Source organism: Bufo bufo, chromosome 5 (assembly GCF_905171765.1).
Source record: "Bufo bufo chromosome 5, aBufBuf1.1, whole genome shotgun sequence".
Lineage (NCBI taxonomy): Eukaryota > Metazoa > Chordata > Amphibia > Anura > Bufonidae > Bufo > Bufo bufo.
This window is the reverse complement of record NC_053393.1, coordinates 519014643-519035599: the sequence shown is the minus strand read 5'-3', so window position 1 is coordinate 519035599 and position 20957 is coordinate 519014643. Positions and strand designations below refer to the sequence as shown.

General features: G+C 46.8%; 1 protein-coding gene across 2 annotated transcripts in view; it reads right to left on the bottom strand.

Moving 5' to 3' along the window:
* LOC121002886 (GTP-binding protein 10-like) overlaps positions 1–20036 on the bottom strand; it is a 145511-nt gene extending 125475 nt beyond the window's left edge. For both annotated transcript variants that reach the window (XR_005779345.1, XM_040434524.1), the window contains exons 1-5: positions 19827–20036; positions 12325–12387; positions 7270–7335; positions 5319–5428; positions 1585–1661 (exon numbers count right to left, since the gene is read on the bottom strand). Coding sequence is in view for 1 of the 2 variants with exons in the window: in XM_040434524.1 (XP_040290458.1) it covers positions 1585–1661; positions 5319–5428; positions 7270–7335; positions 12325–12387; positions 19827–19979 (469 nt within the window). In the remaining variant the exon portion in view is untranslated. The remainder of the gene's footprint in view (positions 1–1584; positions 1662–5318; positions 5429–7269; positions 7336–12324; positions 12388–19826) is intronic.
* Positions 20037–20957: the final 921 nt, after the last annotated feature.

Sequence of the window (20957 nt, the reverse complement as noted above, 5' to 3'; positions counted from 1 at the left end):
CACAGGCACGTCACAGGAAGGCAGCGCAGATGCCTAAGGAAGGCATCGCGCTACCTTCCATGCCATCGGGTCCCTCCTACAGCCCCATGGGGACCCGGTGGCACCACCGCACCAGGTAAAAGCCGCAAACCGCAGGTCTGAATTGACCTGCGGTTTGCGGCGATCGCCAACACGGGGGGGTCACGGGAACCCCCCACGCATTTAGTCGAGGTGCCTGCTCAATGATTTGAGCAGGCACCGGGTTCCGATCACCACCCACCGGGCGGCGGTGATCGGAACTATACATGACGTACCGGTACGTCATTGGTCCTTAAGGACTTCGGAACCATGCCGTACCGGTACGTCATGGGTCCCTAAGGGGTTATGCCATGATTAAAGGGGTTTTATGAGACTTATATATGGATGAGATATCCTCTGTTTGAGAAGGCAGCGGCGCTCGCAGTAGCGGAGCGCCCTTCTCACAAGTTTTCCTAGGCCAGTGACATCACATTCATCGGTCACATGGCGGTCCGCATTTTGTGGACCGCACATGGTCGACACTATGATAGAAATGCCTATTCTTGCCTATTCGCGCACGGGGAGAAGCAGCTGCGGCAGTGCGGGGACCAGGAGCGGCGCCGGGAGCCAGGTAAGTATATTCATTGTGTGGGGTCCGGCATATGGGGCAGCATTGTATAGTCTTGGATAACCCCTTTAAGCCGCCGAAAACACTTTTAATATAACAAGGAAAATCATGCATTCCATAGTACATGAATTTATTTTTAAAAAATCTAGAACCAGCCCTGTACTTCTCATGGATCCAGAGATCTCCCCATTCACTGCTCTGCTAGATTTATTTCAGGCTGACAGCTCAGAGGGCGTGTATACTTGTCATGGGGTGTGTCCTTTCTGCTGCAGCTCTCTTTTATCACACAGCTCGGGGGTGTCCTTTCTGCTGCAGCTCTCTCCTATCACACAGCTCGGGGGTGTCCTTTCTGCTGCAGCTCTCTCCTATCACAGCTCGGGGGTGTCCTTTCTGCTGCAGCTCTCTCCTATCACACAGCTCGGGGGTGTCCTTTCTGCTGCAGCTCTCTCCTATCACAGCTCGGGGGTGTCCTTTCTGCTGCAGCTCTCTCCTATCACAACTCAGGGGTGTCCTTTCTGCTGCAGCTCTCTCCTATCACAGCTCGGGGGTGTCCTTTCTGCTGCAGCTGTCTCCTATCACAGCTCGGGGGTGTCCTTTCTGCTGCAGCTCTCTACTATCACAGCTCGGGGGTGTCCTTTCTGCTGCAGCTCTCTCCTATCACAGCTCGGGGGTGCCCTTTCTGCTGCAGCTCTCTCCTATCACAGCTCGGGGGTGCCCTTTCTGCTGCAGCTCTCTCCCTGTAACTGTCACAACTTCTAACAGTAGGTGGAAAAAGAAATAAGGAAAACCACAAACAGCAGGTGGATTGAATAACTTAGCATCTTTACTATATTTTTAATTAAAAAAGTCTTTAGATCCAGGTGCTAGTATGAAAAATGTGCAATTATTTTTGTGCGACAATCCCTTTACTATAAATGTAAGCAATGTGCAATCACAGCAGCGTTAGTGGTAGCACTCACCTAGCTGGGATAGGGACTCTGCAACAGTTTCCGCATAGGTGACTTCATCTGACACCTTCTCTTTTAGGAAAGGAAGGCTACGGACAAAAGAAACAAGAAGGTGATAACATAGTATTGTTCTAAAAATGTATTGTGTCATGGCGGATCAGGAGGTTTACTAGTTGGGGGTGTGTCCCTACTCAATTTGGCATTATCCAATCAGTGCTCCTAGTGCAGGGACACTCCCCCCCAACTGGTAACACCCAACTAGACCTTTGTTGCAGACTGCTGGTAATTCATTCATAACTTCTAGCAGGAATAACAGAGGAATGACACCACGTAAAGTCATAAGAATTGAAGTGAACGGGCAGACCCGCGTCCAGGCCACTGATACTAGTCGTGACGTCACAGGGCCTGCGGAAAACAATGAGAAGGCTGAGACATTACTGCCAGCGCCGCTGATCGGCGGGGATCCCGGGTGTCGGACCTCCTGCTGATCAGTTGCTGATGATCTATCCAGAGGATTCAGCCGGACAAAAGTTGCTGCAAGCCAAGGCCGAATTGCAGCATATATGCTGGAAAGGCCTGCCGGATGTCTCCCTGGTGTGAAAGTAGCCTTAGGGGGGATGGCTTCACATGGAGTGTTATTTCACATCAATAGCTTGTTCTTTATGTCGGTTTAGTGGAATTTTAGTTTTTTCTTCTTTTAAAAAAATTTGTCATTTTACAAATAAAATACAGCCAAAAATGATTCAACGGCATGATGTGTGAACAGGTGGTTGGGAATAAGCGCGGGGGGCGTTGACGAGGGCTGGAGTAATTTTCGGGGCGGGGCATAAGCTTCTCCCACGCCAGCAGCTGAGGCTGCATGAGGAGTGCTGGTTCCTCCCACATCCGGTTTTTAAAGGCACCTGCAGCGGGATGCTCACAGGCTCCTCTGGACGTGCGGTGTGGAAGGACACAGGCTGGGTAAGTGCTGTTTTCTCTTCCTACAGGGTTTAACCTACCCCCCTCATCCTCCTTCCAGTTAGAAGGGTTGTCATTATGTCCGAGCCCAGACCCCAGGCCCCGAAGGAAGGCGGTCATTGCTGTGCGGCATTATGCGTGTGCGTCGTGTTGCACAAAATTTCCATCCGCTCAGTCAGATCCCCTCTGCTCTGTGTGTTCGGCTCCAGTGGCTCAGCCCCAAACCCGATCGCCCCTGCTGCCCAGCCTATGGTAGAACCGAAGTGGGCGCGTTCCCTGTCAAGGATGGTACAGGATGTCTCCAATACTAACAAATCTATTGTGGAAATATTGGGGCGTTCGTCGGCAAGGCAGTCCTCTGACCGGTCCGACTCTGGGGATCAAGTGGCTCATGCCCGTTACGGCCGTCCCCAGAACATCCTCCCCCAAAAGGGTGTCTGTGTCTCCCGTTTCATCGGCCTCTCCTCCTCCTACTAGGGAGTCTCACTCCGACGTGTCCTCCATGTAATAGGCATGTTCTGAGGAGAGAGGGTCAGATGAGGATGTTCTCTCTGCTGAGGGTCAGTCGTCCAAACTGTCCTCTATGGTGGACAATCTTATTACAGCGGTTATGGAGACGTTGCAGGTCGAGGACCTCGCACCTTCTTCGGCCAGCTCGGGTTTTTCCTTTAGAAGGCCAATAGTTGTTCTAAGCTGAAGCACTTGTCAGATCGCAGAAGATATACAGCTTAAGGCCGGGCAAGTACCAGCTTGGGAATCCCTGGTTCCGTTGACTAACATGCCCATCTGTGTCAGTCATCAGAGATTTCTCCGGTTCGCAGTGGGTCCATTTCACTTCCAGTTTGTAGCTCCGCCGTTCGGCCTGGCCACGGCTTCCAGGGTCTTTACGAAGATTCTTGTGGCAGTCATGGCCCTGCTCCATGCCAGGGGGATCGTGGCAATCCCTTACTTAGACGACATCCTGGTAAAGGGTCCGTCGTTTCGGGTGACAGTGGACAGCCTGAGCATAGTCTTGGACACCCTGGAACAGCAACAGCTATACCCAAGGTCAAGCCTGTCCCCCCCCCCCCCCAATGAACGGAAGAGAAACAGATTTTACGGTAAGTACAAAAATCTAGTTTTTCTCAGTAATACGAGCACATATGGACATGGGACCAACACAGAAACCTTCAGCTGCCAAGTGCACATGTCACAGGTCAGCCAGTGTCAAATCTGCTGACAGATGCCCTTTAAAGCTTAGATTATCAGCTCTAAACCATCGAGCTCTAGCTCAATTGTAGCCTAAGGGCTCATGCACATGACCGCAGCCTGTTTTGCTGTCCGCAAATTGTGAATCCGCAAAACACGGATACCGGCCATGTGCATTCTGGATTTTGCGGAATGGAACGTCCAGCCCATAATAGAACATTCCTATCCTTGTCCGTAATGCGGACAATAATAGGACATGTTCTATTTTTTTGCTGAACGGACATACAGAAACGGAATGCACACGGATTCATTTCCATTTTTTGCAGACCCATTGAAATGCATGGGTTCGCATACGGGCCACAAAAAAAAAAACGGAATGGACACGGAAACAATATACGTTCGTGTGGATGAGTCCTAATACTTACCTTGCCAATGCCTTTTTGCTTCTGTTCTGACTCTGCTCGGATGTCCCACCAGTCTCTGTACTTCCTGGTACCTCTTGACACTGACTGGCTGCAGTGGTCACATGTTCATATGGAGAGGGATTAATAAATACCTAGACCTGCAGAGGACCTGGGGAGTATCAGGATGGTAGAGGATCGGTAAGGTATTCCCGCTTTCATCATTTTATACCTGTCATGGTCCCTCAGGTGACTAGTGTCAGGAGATCAGGGAGACTGGCTGAGCGTGGAGGAATCTAACAGAATCCTTGATTTCTCTTGATTTAGTGTTGATAGGGTTAATAACCACTTCCTTTCTCAGCTGTTGCTCAGTGGTCATCACTTCTACCCTTTATAGTCTGGCCCAAACCCTTCTGACTATGCGGTAGATAGCTTCATTTGGGTTTGGCTGAGCTGGTGTGAGGTAGTCTCTGGTATTCCTGTTCGTCCATCTCTACAGAAGTTAAGTGTCGCGTTTGTTTGTTATATTCCCTGTTGTTGTATCTGGGCCTGAGACAGAGACTTCCATTCGTCAATCTGGGGAGGAATGGGTTGTCTCTGGTCCTAACCTTATTCCAGGGCCTTATAGGGAATTCAGGGCCTAGGTTTCCTGCATATGAATATTCTTACCTTCAAGGTCTATTCATATTGATAGGTAGTTAGGGCCCGGATTAGGGTTGTCTAGGAGGTGACCTGTTTCTTCCCTAGTTTCCTGGCCCAGTTACTGTTCCCCTTCCCTCCTGTGTTAAGTGTGGAGTCACACACCCCCCTCCCCCCCCCACACTGATCGTGACAATACCATTCTGAACAATTTTTTTTTTTTTTCATTGGCTTGATAACTTCTTTACTAGGGTTGTCCAGCATTAGGGGGAAAAAAATTATTTATTTTTGTTGTTTTTTAAGAAAAAGTGCCACTTCTGGTTTCTAGAATTAACGTGTTCCTCTAAAATTAAAAAAGGGCCCCCCACTTTTTTTTATTTTCTTGACAAAAGAGCACCACTTGTCCATGGGCTGTGTCTACTAATGCAGCTCCCCAAGTGGTGGAGCTCAGCAGCAATACCAGACACAGACTAAGGGGGCACTTTTTTTCTAATCTTGGATGAGCCCACTCATTTATAAATCATATTTTAATGCATATGTAGATGCCTCCAGCACACTTACCCAAATAACTTGACAACCTCACACACAGGATCTATGAAATCTTTATGGTCTTCTATCTTTTTGGCAGAGATGTTTAATATCTTCATGATTTGGGGTAAATCTCTCAGGAGCTTTTGTTCATTAAGGAAAACCCAAATTACTTTAAAAAACACAAATACAAGTACATAGTAGTGTGAAATGTTATAAAGAGTGCCCTGAGGTGCACTAAATATGAAAACCTCACTGGGCCTGGCTTAGAGCTTTAGCAGAAATACACACTAATACGTACATTATAAAGCAATGGCTACAGCAGAAAACACTAAGTATTGTTTTATTTGTTGAATGGAACAAGTGATCATATGAAACTTTGTAATATATCTAATCAGAAAGGCTTCTTTCTATTCTTATCAGGCTCCCATCCTGCCCCCCAATTTATCGTGCATTGTGAAGACTGGCTGCCTGCTCACTGGAGGATCAGATTACATAGCAGTCTATGGAGAGGGGTAGAAGGGGGGAAGGGCTGCTGGAGAGAGGCAGAAAGACCGACAGAGACTGCAGCTTGTTTGTAAGTGATTTACTGTCTTATTTAAAGGAATTGTGTCACCTATGATTTTTTTCTGCTAGTTAAAACCAGCTAATGACAGATATCCATTTTTATAATCTGTTTTTTATTTTTATTTTCTGGTTGTAAATTTCTTTTTATTCTACTTCCTGAACATGAATATGGAGGCGGCCATATTGCCTGAGCTGTTATTAACAGCATTTATAGATATCATTTACAGCAGCCACCATGGACGACAAACAAAATAGTCTGAACGGGACTTATGCGCTTTACTAGGCTTGCTCTGTGACCTGACAAATACACATTGTGAATGACAGATCCTGTCTTATCTATCTATAGGTGATATCCGTCATTGTAATCCTGCCAATAATGATGAATGTACAAACCAAGAAGTGGAGCCTATTATTAGGCTTACTGGCCAGTGTGAAAACTGCAGGATTTTAAGAATTTTATTTAAGCGGGTTGTCCGGGCTTGTAATATTGATGACCTATCTTTAGGATGACGAACCCCCGCCGATCAGCTGTATGAAAAGACGTGCATGTGCCGTCTCACCTTCTCTCTTCCGGCTCACCGATTCTGTCTATGGCAAAGCAGCAGCGAGCAGGAAGAGAGATGAGAGACGGCAGCGCATGCCAACTCTTTATACAGCTGATCGGCAGGGGTGTCGGACCCCCGCCGATCTGATATTGATAACCTATCCTGAGGATAGCTGTATACAGTAATGTCATGCAGTACTGCTGCGGATGTGCTACAGAGAATTAGGGCGCCAAGTATCCTGTTTCTGCATGCCCTGTGTATGGGGAGACATAATGAGTGGTCCGAGGTCCCGCCGCTGCTCTCTTCCTGGCCACTTCTAGTCCTCGTAGGACCAGGAAGTGGCTTAGTCTCAAAATGGAGCAGAGATGGGACCGTAGAAAGGTGCATTTTTTATTTTATTTTGTTCAGGGAGACAGGGGAGAACCCCAGTGGTTGCTGTGTCCAAGGGTGGACAACCCCTTTAAATGTTCAACACATCCGGTGGATTGAGACAGTCATAGAAATTTCTGCAACATGTGGTAATAACCTTAGGGTACCGCCACGTGTGGCCTAAACAAATCAAATCCACGCGCTGAGTAAAAAAATCTGCTGCGAAAACTGACCTGCATTGCATTAAATTGGTAGCACAGCAATTTACCATTAAATTACCATCACAGCTCCTTTGGAAATGAAAGGTGGAATCTGATTGGTTGCTTTGGGCAATTAAGCCAGTTCTACTTTCCACCAGTTTTGATAAATCTGCCCCTCGGTGCTTTATTACACCACTTCAGGGAACAGTCTGCAGAATTTCTTATGCTGGAATAAATTTTTCTATGTTTTTGTGCATTTTCTATGTTTAGCATTCGTTGAGTATTTATGAAAAAAAAAGATACAATGCCATTGCAGTAATGTTTGGCGACTTTCTTTAAAACCTTCACGTGTCTCTCAATTAAGTCTTTCTGCAAAACAAGATCAAAATATGGTTATTTAATGTTAAAGGGGTCGTCTCTCACTTCAGCAAATGGCATTTCTCATGTAGAGAAAGTTAATACAAGGCACTGACTAATGTATTGTGATTGTCCATATTGCCTCCCTTGCTGGCTGGATTCATTTTCCCATCACATTATACGCTGCTCGTTTCCATGGTTATGACCATCGTGCAATTCAGCAGCGGTGGTCGTGCTTGCACACTATAGGAAAAAGCGTCGGCCTCTCTGGTGGCCGGGACCGTGGGAGCTCACATGGGCTGCTGCTTTTTCCTATTGTATGCAAGCACGGCCACCGCTGCTGGATTGCAGGGTGGTCATCACCATGGAAACGAGCAGTGTATAATGTGATGGAGAAATGAATCCAGCCAGAAAAGGAGGCAACATGGACAATCACAATACATTAGTAAGTGCCTTGTATTTACCTGCTCTACATGATAAGTTCTATTTGCTGAAGTGAGAAAACCCCTTTCAATATATCTGTTCAAAGACCAATCGAGCTGATATACTGGATGTACGTGAATAAATCTGGACCAACAAGATAATAATTCAATGTTTATTACCTTCTCAATATAAGCCATAACTGTCAGGAATGGGAAGGAGGGATGTGATGCGGCTCCCCGTTCCTGTCAGGCTGCTCAGCCTGACAGCATATCGCACACAGGATCTCACATCATTACCATTTATTGTGTAACAGAGTTCCTGCTCTACAATACATGACAATGGAGCCATTCTGTGTGTGGCTTGCAGTCAGGCTGAGCAGCCAGACATAAAAGATCACTGACCTGCCCTCCTCTCCCGTCCTAAGCAGATCTGCAAGTGGAGGCAACCCGTCCTAGCCACATTCTAGAGCTGGCCATACATTTGAGATAATGACTGGCTGCATTGCATCCCACCCTCAGCATGCCAGATTGAACTATCCGACCAGAGAGTCAGTTTAAAAAAAAAAAATGACTCCCTAGTCCTTGAGCACAATGGCAAATGATTGGCCAAATGTGGCCTATGATGCCATAAACATGCAGTTTTGGACAACAGTTTTTTGACAGTGAGCCGAAAGCCCCCATTTTGGCCAACTTTTATCTCATGCGTATGGCCAGCTTAGGATGGGTTGCCGATGGCCATTCTTAATCATACCTGGAGAACTCCTTTAAGGGGTCAAATGTGTCAACATTAGCGATGAGCGAAGCGATGCTACATCCAAAGTCGCTTTGCTTAACACTTCGGATTAATACCGTACGGAGATCCGTCTCCATACAGTATTATTTCACAAATTTTTTATTAGAAAATTAGAGCATACAACATCTTCCACAGTGTCATATTACCGTAAATTACAGTATAATTTGCTCATCACATTACAAGTATTAAGGATAGAAGACATCGGATGAAAAGTTTTCATTTATATTAAAGAAAGAAACAAGGCTGTGAAAGGACGACCAACAAACAAACAATAATAAACGATAATAAACACTGCGCCACATTTAAAATCAAGCAGTAGAATTGAGGTATGTTTCTTCTACACTTGTAGATCTGGCAAAGATGGATAGTGTTTGGATATATAAGACGCCCATTGTCGCCACCTGACGCTGACACTTGCTAGCCGGCAAAGTTGTTTTGCAATCAGTAGTTCCATGCCATAATTGTAGTGGACTTTAGCAATGATTTCTGGTATGGTTGGGATGTCCCTAGTCTTTCACCTTTTAGCTATCGCGACTCTCGTTACTGTTAGTATATGAAAAGCAATAGTGAGGTCTTTTAAATCTAAACATTCCAGCTCCAAGGAGAGCAATGCTATTTCCGGGGATATGGGGAGTGCCTTCCCTATTACAGCACCTATAAGTGATAATATGTTGGACCAGAAACGGTTGACAGCAGGGCAGGTCCACCAGATATGCATTAAGTTGCCAACTGCTGATAGGCATCGCCAGCAAACATTTGAGGTGGTTGGATATATGATGGATAGGCGATAAGGGGTATAATACCACCTATAAAGGAGTTTTCTTGAGGCCTCCAGGTGGTCGACACACTTCGAGGTTTTAGAGCTCAGGGAGAAAACAAAGGCCCAATGTGCTGGCACAAAAGTTTTATTTAAATCTTTCTCCCATTTAGTCTGGAACGGGAATTTTGATATAGTAACTGAGAGCTGCAACCCCCTATAGGCCTCAGAAATACCTCCCTTCCGTATTCTGGGGTTCTGGAAATATGCTGCATATATAGAGGAATGTGTAGAGTGTGTAATGTTCTTGGATGCTAGGAGGTGGCGTAATTGAAGGTACTTATAAAAATCAGACCACTGGATTTGATACCGCTCTCTTAAGTCTGTGAATGATATAAGGGCCCCATTGGTTAAAATTCGGGACACTGAAAGGATTCCTTTAGATTCCCATTGTGAGAAATCAGTATCCGGCAAGCAGGCGCTGAAAGCTGACAACGGAGCATCCATAATCCTGAGTGGAAGGATTTTCGGGATAAGTGGACACTTGGTCCACAACGACATTCCAGCTTGACTAGTGATAGATGGAGATCGAGGGGGCGTTTTGGAAAGTAATCCTTGCCAAAGTAAGTGCTGCAATGAGGGTGCACGAGTTAAGCTAGCTTCCATTTGTACCCATTTTTTCGCGGTGTCATTGATCTACCAGCTCTTGAGTTGGTCGAGCACAGTAGCTTGGTAATAGGTAAGAAGGCATGGACATCCCAGTCCCCCCAGTTTAACAGGCTTGTATAGGATATCAGCCGCTACTCTCGCCCTCAGTTTTTTCCATATAAATTGTAATATAAGGGCTTGGAGCGAGGCAATATATCTGCGGGGCACAATGACAGGCAAGTTCCTAAATAAGTACAAAATCTTCGGCAAAAGAAACATTTTGGACGCATCAACTCGACCCATCCAGGAGAGAGGGTATTGCGAATAGGCCACTATGTCATTTTTAATTTGTGCAATGATAGCGTTGTAGTTAACAGACTGGAGGTTACTTAGGGGGAATGTGAGGGTTATACCTAAGTAAGGAATACTTCCTTCGGCCCATTTGAAGGGGAATTTGGCTGAGATGGCACTTTTGGTATCTAGCGAGAGCCACATTCCTAGTATAAGCGATTTATGGGAATTAATTTTATAGTTACTCACCCGACTAAACTGATCAATGATATCTGAGACAGCTGCTAAGGTCTTTAACTGAAATAATGACATCGTCCGCGAAAAGGCCTATTTTGTGTTCTGTTTCACCAATAGTAATACTTTTAATGTTCGGGGATAACCTGATTTGGTGAGGTAGAGGTTCCATCATTAGTGCAAATAGGAGGGGAGAAAGGGGGCACCCCTGCCTTGTGCCATTAGTCATCCCAAAGGGCGAGGAGAGGGCTCCCAAGGAATATACTCTGGCCGAGGGTTTGGAATATAACACTAAAATGGAGGATAGAAGCCTTGGTGGAAAACCAAATTTGCCCAGTACCGCTTCAAGGTAGCCCCAGTGGATCCGGTCGAACGCCTTCTCGGCATCCAATGATAGGAGCAGAGAAGGCGCCCGACGTTCAGCCACCACCGACATAATATTCAAAAACCTGCGGGTGCCATCCACTGTCTGTCGGTCTTTGACAAACCCGACTTGATCAGCGTCAATTAACGTTGGGAGAATATTTGTCAAGCGGGTCGCGATCACCTTAGCATAGATTTTTAGGTCCGCGTTAGGAAGTGATATTGGCCTAAAATTAGAGGGAACATCTGGGGATTTCCCAGGCTTCGGCAGGGTGACTATCAATGCATTTAGCATTTCTTCAGGTAGAGAGCCTGAGGATGCAGCATCATTAAATAGCCTTGTTAGGTAAGGAACTAGTAGGTCTCTATGAGCCTTATAAAATTCATTGGTGAGACCATCCGGCCCAGGTGACTTGCCAGTTTTCAGGGTTTTCGTCTCCGTACAGTATTATAATGTATGGGCTCCGATGAGCCGAAGTCAGTTATTCGCATAGCCGCGCATGACCTCGTTGCATAACTTTGGTACCAGTCGGAAACGAACCAGAGTTAAGTTTCAAGTTTAATTACCTAAGTTATTCAACGAAGTCAAGCGCGACTTCGCGAATAACTGACTTCGGCTCAATGGAGCCCGTAAATTTTAATGCTGTACGGAGACGGATCTCTGTACAGTATTAATCCGAAGTTTTGAGCAAAGCAACTTTGGATGTAGGACCCCGGAGCTTGCTTCGCTGGTCACTAGTCAACATCTTATAACAGTCATGATTACACTGCTAAATCTGCCCCACTGTCCTTATACCCTTTGGGGTAGATACGTCAGTCGTCCAGTACAGTAAGGGTCCATTCACATATCCGTATGTGTTTTGCTAATCCACTGATCCGCAAATCACGGACACCGGCAATGTGCGATCCGCATTTAGCGGACCGCACATCGCTGACACTATAATAGAAAATGCCTAATCTTGTCCGCAATTGCGGCCAAGAATAGAACATGTTCTATTTTTTTCGGGAGCCGTGGACCGGAAGATCGGTGGCACGCTCCGGAAAATGCAGATGCGGAGAGCACATAGTGTGCTCTCCGCATCCATTCCGTCCCCAGAGAGAACGAATGGGTCCAACCCATTCCACAATTTGCGGAACGGATGCAGACCCATTATTACGGATGCGTGAATGGAGCCTAAGATGCACCAAATTTATAAAAAGGCACATACCTCTTTAAAAATTTGTTGCATCTTCAGGCTGTGAGCCAAAAACTGTCCCTCCTGGCCATACTCCACTCACTTTTTAGGAAAAGCAGCATAAAGGGGCAAAAAAGTCACACGTTTTTGTGCAAAAACAGGGGTTGTGCAAAAAGCTGCACCCTGTGTATGCGAGAAGGCCTGGCGTCCAAGCTTGTCCGATTCTCCTGTATGTAATTCGTACCTATGTCTGGCCATGCAGCGGACTGACAATAAAAAGAAACAAGAAAGGGAAAGTGAAATCACATGGTAACTTACAGAGAACGGATCTTCAAACAATTTGACTACACGATCGAGATCCATGGGTTTAAATTGAACGGCCTGAAAAAATAAAAGAAAAACAACATAAAGAATATTCAAACATCAAGAATGGAGAAAGGGAAGAAATTAGACAGATTTTTTAAACTTTACATCCATCATATGTTCTGCGTACGTCCACACTATAAAGATGGCGCCATAGCTGCCGATTTTCTGATGTTTCACACAGGAGACGCTCTGGTTGATGTCTGCAACTGGCAAGTGTTAGGCCTGGGCCTTCTGCTATACCTCCCGCTGTCTCACCGGTCATATCCCCAGCCTCGCTGCCCGCTGCTTCTCCGCCAGATGGGGCAGGCGTGTCCTCCGGTCACGCTGCCTCCGTGCACCATCCCATGCTGGCGACCCATAGGGGCGCACGCCTGCCGCTTTCTGTCATTTATGCTTTCAGGGGCCGGTGCTTCCTGCCTCCCAGCATGGCCCCTGGGAGGGGTGACAAGTTTAAATAGCAACTTCCTCTCCTAGGAATCTGCCTGAGTGTTGAGTTACTAAAAGTAATAGAGAAGGTGTTCTGTCCCGATCGTCTGTGTTTGACCCTGTTTGTCTGCCGCCCGTGTCGACTACTGGACCCGTCTGACCCTGAGCCTGTCTGATCCTCTGTACCACGCTACTATCTGATACTGGCTTCTGACCACGTTTCAGCTTCTGCCTCTGACAATCATTATCAGCGTCTGCCTTTAGGCCCCCCTGCACATAAACGTGTGCTTCCCGTTGCCGTATTGCGGACCGCATTTGCGGATCCGCAATACACGGGTGCCCTACCGTGGGCATTCCGCATCATCAAATCTGGAGATGCGGAATGGTGCGGAACAGAAGCACGGAACGGAACCCTACGGAAGCACTACGGAGTGCTTCCGTGGGGTTTCGTCCCGTACTTCCGTTCCGCAAAAAGATAGAACATGTTCTATCTTTTTGCAGAACGGCCGGATCGCGGACCCATTAAAGTGAATGGGTCCGCGATCCGCTGCGGCTGCCCCACGGACTGTGTTCGTGCATTGCGGCCCGCATTTTGCGCGTTCGTGTGCAGGAGGCCTTAGGATAGGGTACTCTCACACTTGCAGCAGAGGATTCCGGCAGGCAGTTCCATCGCCGGTAATCCGGACGCAAACTGATGGCATTTGTCAGACGGATCCGTTTGTGGATCCGTCTGACAAATGCATTGAAATACCGGATCCCTCTCTCCAGTGTCATCCTAAAAAACAGATCCGGTATTAATTTTTTTTTTTGCATTTCTAAAGATCTGCGCATGCGCAGACCGGAAAGCCGGATCCGTTTTGCCGGAACACTTAATGCCGGGTCCGGCACTAATACACTTCAATGTAAATTAATGCCGGATCCGGCATTCCGGCAAGTGATTGGTATTTTTGGCCGGAGAGAAAACTGCAGCATGCTGAGGTATTATCTCCGTCCAAAAAATGTAAGAGGGACTGAACTGATGCATCCTGAACGGAATGCTCTCCATTCAGAATGCATTAGGGTAAAACTGATCAGTTTTCTTCCAGTATTGAGCTCCTGTGACGGAACTCAATACCGGAAAACAAAACCGCTAGTGTGAAAGTACCCCAACTCCAGTCTTCTCTGCAATACCACTTCTCACCACCGTGTCTGCTATTGGACTCAGTTCACACTAACTTGAGCTGTTGTCTGACCCAGTGAGTCAGCTGTCCCCCATATTAGCTGATCCTGTAGTCAGTGGTTCCGTTTCTCTCTCGCTGCGTTCTGTCCTGTCTCCTGTGAGAGTGCTGAATAACACTAGGGGTTAGAGGCGGCCATCCCTTAGTGGACACAGAGAATCCCCACCATCTCTGCTTTGACAAGTGGGTCGTAACAGCAATAAAGCCGATCCGCAGACATTTAACCCCTCAGATGCCATGGTCAATTGTGACTAATGCATCTCAAGCGGCTTTTCCTGAGAGCTCCGCGTTCCCAGAGCACGAATGGCTCACCGGCATGGCACTCGGGGGAGCTGTTCGCTTCCTTATAGTAGCCATGGTCCCTCTGAAACAGGCATGCTCAACCTGCGGCCCTCCAGCTGTTGCAAAACTACAACTCCCACAATTCCCTGCAGTAGTTTTTAAAATAAAAATTCAAATCACACTCTTTCCACATAAGGCTCCATGCACACGGCCGTTGTTGCTCGGTGCCCGTATTGCGGCTCGCAAACAGCAGGTCCGCAATGCACGGGCACTGACCATGCGCCTGCCCTATGCAGACCCGTTCACTAAAATGGGGTCCACGATCCGCATCCGACGGTCCGCACCGCAAAAAGTAGTGCAAGTGAATGGGTCCCGTATATTGCAGGCCTGCTTTTTGTGAGCCGCAATACGGGCACCAGCCAACAAGGGCCTTGTGCCTGAGGCCTAATAAAAATCTATAAAAAAAATAGAGCTCATTTGCACTGCTGCGTCCCAAAACGCCCGCACTGTTAAATTATAAACGTATCCATCCCATACAGTGAAAGCCGTGATGGAAAAAAAATATCTAATTAGCTGATTCACATTTTTTCGGCGCTTTACCTACCCCAAAAATGGAGATACAGATCAAAAACAATGTTTTCAAAGTTTTATTTTTTTGGAATATTAAAGGGGGTTGTGCGGTGATTTATATTGATGACCTATCCTCAGGATAGGTCATCAATATCTGATCGGCTGGGGTCAATCAACTCCATGCGAGCGCAGCTTCCTCGTCATTACACTGCACGCTGTCTCCTGTGGAGCGGCGACATAGTGTAATTACAGGTACTCGCTCCATTCAAGTGAAGAAGAGCAAGTACTTGTCATCACACTGCACTTCCGAGCCGAGAGGCAGTGTGAGGGCTCATGCACACGACCGTTGTTGTTTTGCAGTCCGTTTTTCACGGATCCGTTTCCGTATCTGAGTTTTTTTTTACGGATTGGAAACGGAAACAGTAACATAGCATAGCATTTCTACAGTATGGATCCGCAAAATACGGATGACATACGGATGTGTTCCGTGCGCGTTCCGTATTTTTTGCAGACCCATTGACTTGAATGGGGCCTCGGACCATGATTTGCGGACAATAATAGGACATGCACTACTTTTTTGCGGAACGGAAATACGGAAACGGAATGCACACTGAGTACCTTCCGTTGTTTTTGCGGACTCATGGAAGTGAATGGTTTTCCATCCTGAATCCTTTATTGGACGGACGTTACAGAAAGTGTGCCATAAAATCAAGCAGCAACGTTTCGGCTGTATCCTAGCCTTTGTCAAGCCAGCCCCGATCCTGAGGGTAGGTCACCAATACAAATCACTGCACATCCCCTTTAAATCGCAAGAAAAACTATACAAATGTGGTCACTGTAATTGTACTGACCCAGTAATGATGGGAACAGGTCCGTTTTATCGCATAGTGAAAGCTGTAAAAGCGAAACCCATTAAGCCTCTTTCACACTACCGTTTTTTTTTTCCGTTTTGCGGGCCGGAGTGCTTCCGTGGGGTTTCGTCCCCTACTTCTGTTCCGCAAAAAGATAGAAAATGTCCTATCTTTTTGCGGAACGGCCGGATTGCGGACCCATTAAAGTGAATGGGTCCGCGATCCGCTGCGGCTGCCCCACGGACTGTGTTCGTGCATTGCGGCCCGCATTTTGCGGGTTCGTGTGCAGGAGACCTTAGGATAGGGTACTCTCACACTTGCGGCAGAGGATTCCGGCAGGCAGTTCCATCGCCGGTAATCCGGACGCAAACTGATGGCATTTGTCAGACGGATCCGTTTGTGGATCCGTCTGACAAATGCATTGAAATACCGGATCTGTCTCTCCGGTGTCATCCTAAAAAACAGATCCGGTATTAATTATTTTTTGCATTTCTAAAGATCTGCGCATGCGCAGACCGGAAAGCCGGATCCGTTTTGCCGGAACACTTAATGCCGGATACGGCACTAATACACTTCAATGTAAATTAATGCCGGATCCGGCATTCCGGCAAGTGATTGGTATTTTTGGCCGGAGAAAAACTGCAGCATGCTGAGGTATTATCTCCGTCCAAAAAATGTAAGAGGGACTGAACTGATGCATCCTGAACAGAATGCTCTCCATTCAGAATGCATTAGGGTAAAACTGATCAGTTTTCTTCCGGTATTGAGCTCCTGTGACGGAACTCAATACCGGAAAACAAAACCGCAAGTGTGAAAGTACCCAAACTCCAGTCTTCTCTGCAATACCACTTCTCACCACCGTGTCTGCTATTGGACTCAGTTCACACTAACTTGAGCTGTTGTCTGACCCAGTGAGTCAGCTGTCCCCCATATTAGCTAATCCTGTAGGCAGTGGTTCCGTTTCCGTTTTTTTTTTCATTCACTGCTAAGGGAGTTAGGCTGAATGCACACGGCTGTGTTCCGCGGCCGAGAGCGGTCCGTGGTAACCCGGTCGGGATTCCTGCTGACAGCAGGAGCGCACGGCGTCATTGGTTGCTATGACGCCCTGCGCTTCATGCCGCCGCTGCTGTACAGTGATACACTGGTATGATCTATACGAGTGTATCACTGTACAGCAGCGGCGGCATGAAGCGCACGGCGTCATAGCAACCAATGACGCCGTGCGCTCCTGCTGTCAGCAGGAATCCCGGCCGGGTTACCACGGACCGCTCTCGGCCGCGGAACACGGCCGTGTGCATGAGGCCTTATGGAAAAAGCTGATGATATTCACGGACCGATAGACTTCAAAGTATGTGTTTAGTCTGCATCACAGACCAAAGTAGCGCATATCTCCGAGATTTTTCTATCGACCCACAGTCAGTGAAAACATACTGATATGTGCACACATTAAAATAAAGGGGGAGGTGTGCTGTCCGTGGAATAAACGGACAGCACACGTCAGTGAAAAATGGAAATGTAAACGAGGCCTAAGGCTCAGTATGGATCTGAAAGGTTAGTAAGGCCATTTCTTGGATCTAACCACCCAAACTACCAGCGTCATAGCCCCCTATGAGACCCGTGGTCAGGTTGGGATGCATTTGCGTGTGTGCACCCATATTCAGCTCCTGTGAAATTTCCAGTTTCTTATTTTTAGTCATATGCAGCTTAGATTAATTTTTTTAAGATCAGAAATCCCCCGACACACAAGAATTTAGTCTAGCTTTTTTTTTACCACTAAAAAAAGAAAATCAAGCCATAGAAAACTTGCTTGCGGCCCCATTCACTTTTACTAGCTGCGATGCTTCAGCAATTATTCCCTAGTGCAAGGGTCAGCAACCTCCAGCTGTTGTAAAACTACAACTCCCAGCATGCACACCAGCTCCACTTTTCTTTAACCTTTTCGCTACCAGCCTTGTACATGTCCTGCAAATGAGCCCCCCAACACAGTTCAGTAGACAGAACTATAACAAATGTATGGGGTTCAGAATATGATGATGGGAAAAAAAAAAGTCAAAGTTTTAATTTATTTTTACAGCATTTATATAAAACCTATACATCATACAGGGTATTGTTGTAATCGTACTGACGCAGAGAATGAAGGGCACAGGTCAGTTTTGTCGCAAAAGGAACGCCGTAGGGACAAAACTCGTAACACTATGGAGGAACTGCGTTTTTATTTTCCAAATTCCAACCCATTTGGAGTTTTTCCCCCGCTTCCCAATACATTGTATGCCATATTAAATGGTGTCATTAGAAGGTACAACTTGTCCCGCAAAAAACAAGCCTTCATATGGAAACATGAACGGAAAAATAAAAAAGTTTTGGCTCCAAGAAGACAGGGAAGAAAAATGAAACCGCAAAAACAAACAAAAAACAAACAAACTCCGGTATCCAAAGGGTTAAACTCCCATAAGAGTGAAGGAAGCATGCTGGGAGTTGTAGTTTCACAACAGCTGGCGTGACGGAGGTGGCTGACCCCTGACTAGCGCACTGAGGAGATGAATCCTTTTTTTTTAGGGTACTTTCACACTTGCGGCAGAGGATTCCAGCAGGCATTTCCGTCGCCGGAACTGCCTGCCGGATCCGGCAATCCGGACGCAAATGGATAGGATATGTCAGACGGATCCGGATCCGTCTCTACGGTGTTATCCGGAAAAACAGATCCAGTATTTATTTTTTTCACAGATTTAAAGGTCTGCGATTCGTCAATGCGGCACTAAGGGTACTTTCACACTAGCGTTATTCTTTTCCGGCATAGAGTTCCGTCCTAGGGGCTCAATACCGGAAAAGAACTGATCAGTTTTATCCCCATGCATTTTGAATGGAGAGTAATCCGTTCGGGATGCAACAGGACGTCTTCAGTTCAGTCGTTTTGATTGTTCAGGACGGAGATAATACCGCAGCATGCTACGGTTTTATCTCCGGCCAAAATTCCGGATCCGGCCCCGAGTGTTCTGGCGAAACGGATCCGGCATTGCGGTTTGCGCATGCTCAGACCGCAAAGATTGTGGAAAAAAAATAAATGCAGTTTTTCCGGATGACACCGGAGAGACAGATCCGGCATCTCAATGCAATTGTCATAGGCTACATGCACACGACCGTTGTGTGTTTTGAGGTCCGCAAATCGCGGATCAACAAAACACGGATGTGTCCGTGTGCGTTCCGCAATTTGCGGAAAGGCACGGACAGCCTTTAATATAACTGCCTAGTCTTGCGGACCACGGAATGGAGCAACGGATGCGGACAGCATACTGAGTGCTGTTCCCATCTTTTGCGGTCCCATTAAAGTATATAGGTCCGCATCCGAGCCGCAGTTTTGGCAGATGCGGACCAAAACAATGGCAGTGTGCATGTAGCCATACGGATCAGGATCCTGATCCGTCTGACAAATGCCATCAGTTGGCATATGTTTTGACGGATCCGGTGGGCAGTTCCGGCGCCGGAACTCCCTGCCGTAATCCTCTGCCGCAAATGTGAAAGTACCCTAATACATTTCAATGGAAATTAATGCCGGATCCGGCATTCCGACAAGTGTTCAGGATTATTGGCCGGAGAGAAAACTGCAGCATGCTGCGTTATTTTCTCTGGCCAAAAAACGTAAGAGGGACTGAACTGATGCATCCTGAACGGAATATTCTCCATTCAGAATGCATTAGGATAAAACTGATCAGTTTTTTTTTCCGGTACTGAGCTCCTGTGACGGAACTCAATACCGGAAAAGAAAAACGCTAGTGTGAAAGTACACTTAAAAACACCAATTAAAATAGCAATCCACTGGCATGAGTGAGTAGGCTTAACAAAAATGGCCGCCAAAGCACAGGGGTGCGGACATCTCTGTTCCACAGTAATTCCCCTCTAGTATCAGTTCTCAGAACCAACACTAGAGATCCCTCCAGTCCTGACACCCAGATTTCTATGGTAACAGACGCCAGGGCCCCGCTCCCACACTAGTTGCGGTCTATACAGTGTTACACTAGGCTGCAGAAAGAGTTGACCATTTAGAAGCGGGCGCCCGTATAATGCAAGGAGCAGCGCCGCCCGCCGGCTGGGGGGTGTCATGACAACGTACCTCTTTCTGCACCAGGTCAGTGCCAGTCACCAGCAGCCTCACCACCGGGCGTCCGTTGTGTTTACTGTTTTCTGACTTCGGTGCTTCGTTCAGGGTGATGCTGTTGGCTCGCACCGGGGCCCGGGGGGCTGCGACCTCCTGAGCGGCCGGCATGGCTGATGAGGTGAGGACGGGGCTGCCGCCTGCGCTCTGTGCGGCTCCTTCCCGGGAGTCCTGCTCGGCAACGCAAACAACAGCCGTCGCCATAGCGACCGGACTCCCAGCCTCGTGCGGCTTCCCTGCAGTGTCATGGGCAGGCAGAAGAACTGGGCAGAGATGGGCAGATTTTGGGCATGGATTTTTTTCAGGGTCACAAAAAAAAAAAAAAAGCCTCCACCAGTTATTTCTCTGGATTCGCTCATCCTAATTATTATTTCCTTTGCACCTGGAATGTGGACGTGGGGGTGTTGGGGCAGCGAAGGGTTAAGACTGTGTTCACACTGTGCTTTTATCTTGCAATTTTGAGACAAGAATCGCATGCATGTTTTGAAGGTGCACATGAGTTTTTCATGATTTTACAAACTCAAAAAACATTTTTTCTTCATTTTTCACTTCCTGCCTTCCCGAAGCCATAACTTTCATTTTTTTTTTTTTTTTTTTTTCAGTTCACAGACATATGAGGGTTTTTTTGTTTGTTTGTTTTTGTGGGATAAGTTGTACTTTCTAAAGGCATTATTTATTATGGCGTACAATGTAGCTGGAGGCTGGAAAAAAAAAATCCTGGGTCAGTACAATTACAGAGATACCACATTTATAGTGTTTTATAGTTTAGTTTTAATACTTAAGAAAAAAAAAAACTTTGAAAAACTTTGCTTTTCATCGCCATATTATGACCCCCCCCATAACATTTTTTATATTTATGTCTATGGCGCTGCGTGAGGGCTCATTTTTTGCAGGATGTTCTGTATTTTTTACTGATAATATTTTGGGGTGTACAAGACTTTTTTTGATCACGTTTTCTTCAACTTTTAGGGGCAGGTGAAGCAACCCAAAAAATAGCGAAATATAAAGCAAGGACTTACCCGTCTCCTGCTGGATCCACTTCTGGCGGTGTGTGACCTCAGCATAACGCCCCGCACACAGACCTTTTTT